Source organism: Corvus brachyrhynchos, unplaced genomic scaffold, assembly GCF_000691975.1.
Source record: "Corvus brachyrhynchos isolate BGI_N302 unplaced genomic scaffold, ASM69197v1 scaffold5, whole genome shotgun sequence".
Lineage (NCBI taxonomy): Eukaryota > Metazoa > Chordata > Aves > Passeriformes > Corvidae > Corvus > Corvus brachyrhynchos.
The window spans coordinates 9,809,718-9,813,583 of NW_008238321.1; the positions used below are offsets into that span (position 1 = coordinate 9,809,718).

General features: G+C 54.3%; 1 protein-coding gene across 1 annotated transcript in view; it reads left to right on the forward strand.

Moving 5' to 3' along the window:
- Positions 1-3,072, forward strand: part of ADAP1 (ArfGAP with dual PH domains 1) — a 40,041-nt gene extending 36,969 nt beyond the window's left edge. Inside the window, 5 exon segments of the mRNA XM_008633485.2 lie at positions 382-465; positions 1,383-1,445; positions 1,805-1,876; positions 2,310-2,538; positions 2,929-3,072. Coding sequence (XP_008631707.1) covers positions 382-465; positions 1,383-1,445; positions 1,805-1,876; positions 2,310-2,538; positions 2,929-2,957 — 477 coding nt within the window. The 3' untranslated portion in view covers positions 2,958-3,072.
- Positions 3,073-3,866: the final 794 nt, after the last annotated feature.

Consider the following 3,866-nt stretch of genomic DNA (forward strand, 5'->3'; position numbering starts at 1 on the left):
AAGGGGCAGGGGTGGGTGGGTGGGCAGGCTGCAGCAGCCAGCATGAGCCCAGCCATGTTTATAGGGTCAGCTCAATATCTCAAATGCTCATTTGGGGCTGCTTTTGCCAGTTCAGAGATGTGTTTAAATCCTTCCCTCTGCAGAAATCCCCCTTTGTGCTCACTGGAAGCTGCAGAGCTCTGCACACGTCTGGCAGCCCGGAACAGCAGCTGAATGTTCCCCATCCTTCACCTTTTTGCTGTATTTTGTGCTTTTTAGGATCGCTGCTACATTGTGCTCTGTTGCTGGGGCCAGAGTGATGGGAGAGACAGAACACAGTGGGCTCAGGTTCTTTTGTGTGCAGGCTGCATTCCTCACTCTGCTCTTCTCCCTCGCTATTAGGAAATAGTGGATTGGTTCAACGCCATCCGGGCAGCACGCTTCCATTACTTACAAGTGGCATTCCCTGGAGCCAGTGACTCTGATGTGAGTGTTCCTGCAGGATTGGTTGGGTGGTTTGGTTCTTTTTCTCCCCCTCTCGCTCATTTTTAGCATCCTGTTAACAAGCTGGAAGGCTTGGGGAGTGCTCCATCCTTCGGAGCGTTCTGCAATTACCGGGCTGAGATGATTGTGGTGGGATGCTGAGCCCACGTGCAGCACCTGCTCCCAGCACCCAGCCTTGGGCCCCGTGCACACACACACACACACATGGGCTGTGGGAGGAACTCCAGCACTGGCACGCCTGAGCATCTGTCTCAATGGGTGCTGCTGTAATTACAAAAGCCAAAACAAAGGCTGGAAGGCAGGAAAGATGAGGGCAGAAAGATGTCAGTGCCGTGCCCGAGTTCTTCTCTGCGGGTCAGTGCAGCCTGGCTTATAAATGCCTGTGTTTTGTGTGTGCTGGAGCTGCTAATTGTGTTACCCCTGGCTAATGCAATTCCAGAGGCTGCTCTGACGTGCTGTCAGCCAGGGCTGTGTGCTGGGCTGTAACGTCACTGTGGAGGTGCTTGTTGATTACTCCCTGCTACCTCCTTGGCTGTAGATTTTGAAATCTAATTGCATTTCCTGCCTTCTATCAATTATCTGGGAGGGGTCCAGTCGTGGTTCTGCAGGGTGGCTCTGTCCCTGGCTGCCCTGCACCCTGAGGGCTTTGGGAGATTCTCCTGGAGGCTGCTGGCTGTGCTGGGGAGCTGCTCCAAGGTGTTTCATGGCTGCGCCCTCCTCTTCTGAGCTCTGTGGAGGAGGAGGACTGGAGCTCCCAGGCAGGGCTGTGGAGTGGGCTCAGGGCTGGGGGCACACTCAGTGTGGGTTTTCCTTCCAGTGACCCCCCCAGCCCTGCCCAGCACACCCCAGTCCCCCCCATCTTACACTGTTCTCTTTTCTGTCCTCTTTGGTTGCTCCAGCTGGTGCCAAAGCTTTCTAGAAACTACCTGAAGGAAGGATACATGGAGAAAACAGGGCCAAAGGTAGGATATGAAGCATTTTTCAGGGGCTCTGTATGGCCCCAAGAAGGGATTGCTGGTGGGACAAACCAACCCTTGCCAGAGAGGCAAAGTTGTAACTCTGTGAATGTGTTTAATGTACTTTCCTCACCTGGGAGCAAACGTTAAAAAAATCCAAAATCACATCACAAACTCAATGCCCCTTCCTGGTACAGCTGGCCCAGACCCTGGCTGTGGTGGCTCATGATGGCCCAGAAGCCATCTGTTCCCAGCTCCCCCAGCCCATCAGGCTTCTCCAAGTGCTTTGAGACTCCTGGGTCATGCCTGGTTAGAGAGAAGCTGTGCTGTTTCCGTGTGTGATCTGGCATTTTTTGACTCTTCAGCAAACAGAGGGGTTCAAGAAGCGATGGTTCACCATGGATGACCGACGGCTCATGTATTTCAAAGATCCCCTGGTAAGATGAGGGTGCCTGGGCTGCCTGTTAGGAATTATCTGCAATACTACCACTATTAATAATCAGAGTGGTAATAATAGTAGTATCAATCTGCAGTGAAGTGTAAGAAGCTGCTGGGGGAGCCAAGAGGGCACAACGCTGTCGCTGCCTAGTGGCTCTGCCTGGTGTCCAGCCTGCAGCAGCCCTGTGCATAAATACCAAAAACTCTTTAGAAGCCCTGTCCACCGGACATTTTGCATCTGGGTTTTGGCTCCCTGGTGTTGGTGCTGCATTGTGGGTGCCCCTGGGGGAGAAGCAGGGGTTTGGGGGTTGCTGGTGCTGTTGGGGTTTGGCTGATGGGCTTGTGGCTGCTGCCGGGTGAGCTGTCCTGGCTGCCGGGGATGCAGAGCTCCCTTCCCACTCACCCCTGCCTGACTGCTCTGCTGTCTCCTAGGATGCCTTTGCTAGAGGGGAGGTTTTTATTGGGAGCAAGGAAAACAGCTACAAGGTGCTGGAAGGGCTCCCGCCATCCACGCAGGGGAACCACTGGCAGCACGGGATAACCATCGTCACCCCAGACCGGAAATTCCTCTTTGCCTGCGAGACGGAGGACGACCAGCTGGAGTGGATCACCACCTTTCAGAAAGTTATAAGCCGGCCCATGCTGCCTCAGGAATACGCAGGTGTGTTTCCTGGGGAGGGCTGGGTGCCAGCCCTGGCCCTGCCGTGGGCTGTGGGCTGGAGGATGGGATGGCTGGAGCGGGATTGGGGATGCAGGATGCCGCTCCCTCCTGCGCCGTGTGAGCGAGGCAGCCCTTCACTGCCCAGGGGATGCAAGGGCTGTTTAACCAGAGAGGGGCTTGCCCTGGGAGGAGGAGGATGGTATCCTTCCCTCTTCATTGCCTCTGGTGTGATGTCCATGCTGCTGTAAGGATCAGTGATATGGTTATAAGGGTAATTGGAGCCAAGAAGCATCGGCAAGGACCATTCTCAGGGTGGGCTTGTGCCAGGCTGTCACCACCTGCCAGTGCTTGTCCTGTTCAACTTTATTTTCTCTGTTTTTTTCCTTTCAGTGGAAGCCCATTTCAAACATAAACCTTAGCTGGGACTGGCTGGGCAGACCTGAGGAGTGAGCTTCTGTTTACAACACAACGTGGTTTTATTTGAAATGTTAAAAATAATGAATAATAACAGTAATAATAATAACAATAATAATACTTCCCTTTCCCCTCATCATTCACTTGATCATGTCAGAAGGGCGGCAGTGGAACGTCGGAGAAGATCCTGATCCAACTTGAAATTCAGCTCTGTGGCTGCTCTGTGGGATGGGACAGGTGGTCCTGCCACCCCATCACCCTGCACCCACTGGAAGGGGCATCCCACCTGGCTTCAGCAGGCTGGCAGAGACTGTTGGTGGCACATCCCTGGGGCAGATGGGACTTTTCCCCATGCACAGGTCCCTGGGTGCTGGAGCTGAGCATCCCTGCACTTCAGATGGCTGCCAGCCCTTTTTTCAGAGGGGCTGCAAGTCCCCAAGGGCTGACATCCCTGTGGGATGGGAAACAGCCTGGAAACACACGAAATGGTGCTGTGCAGAACAGCTGAGCCTGCCATGGCACCGGGGTAAATGATCAGTCCCCAGGGGGATAATTTACTTGTGGTGATGCTGTACCTGGATAGGGTCAAATAGGATTTTGGAATAGAGGAAATGGGCATCATCAGCCTCGTTACTGCTTAATGAAGGGCAGGGAGGAAGGGGCTGCAAGGGGGACACCAACCCATGAGGTGATGCTGGGGAAGCAGAGCTTTGGGGGCCAGGCCTGCATTCGGCTCCCTGGGTCATCCCTGTTCCATGGTCTGGGGGGCTTTGCCCCATTTGGGGAGCCCCGTATGGAGCTGGGGGTTGAGCTTTATCTGCAGTTTTCCTGACAGGCACCATCAAAGCCTGTCCCAGCTCACTCCCAGCAGGCACATCCCTTCTCCAGACTTGGTGGTTGCACTTTTCCCAGCA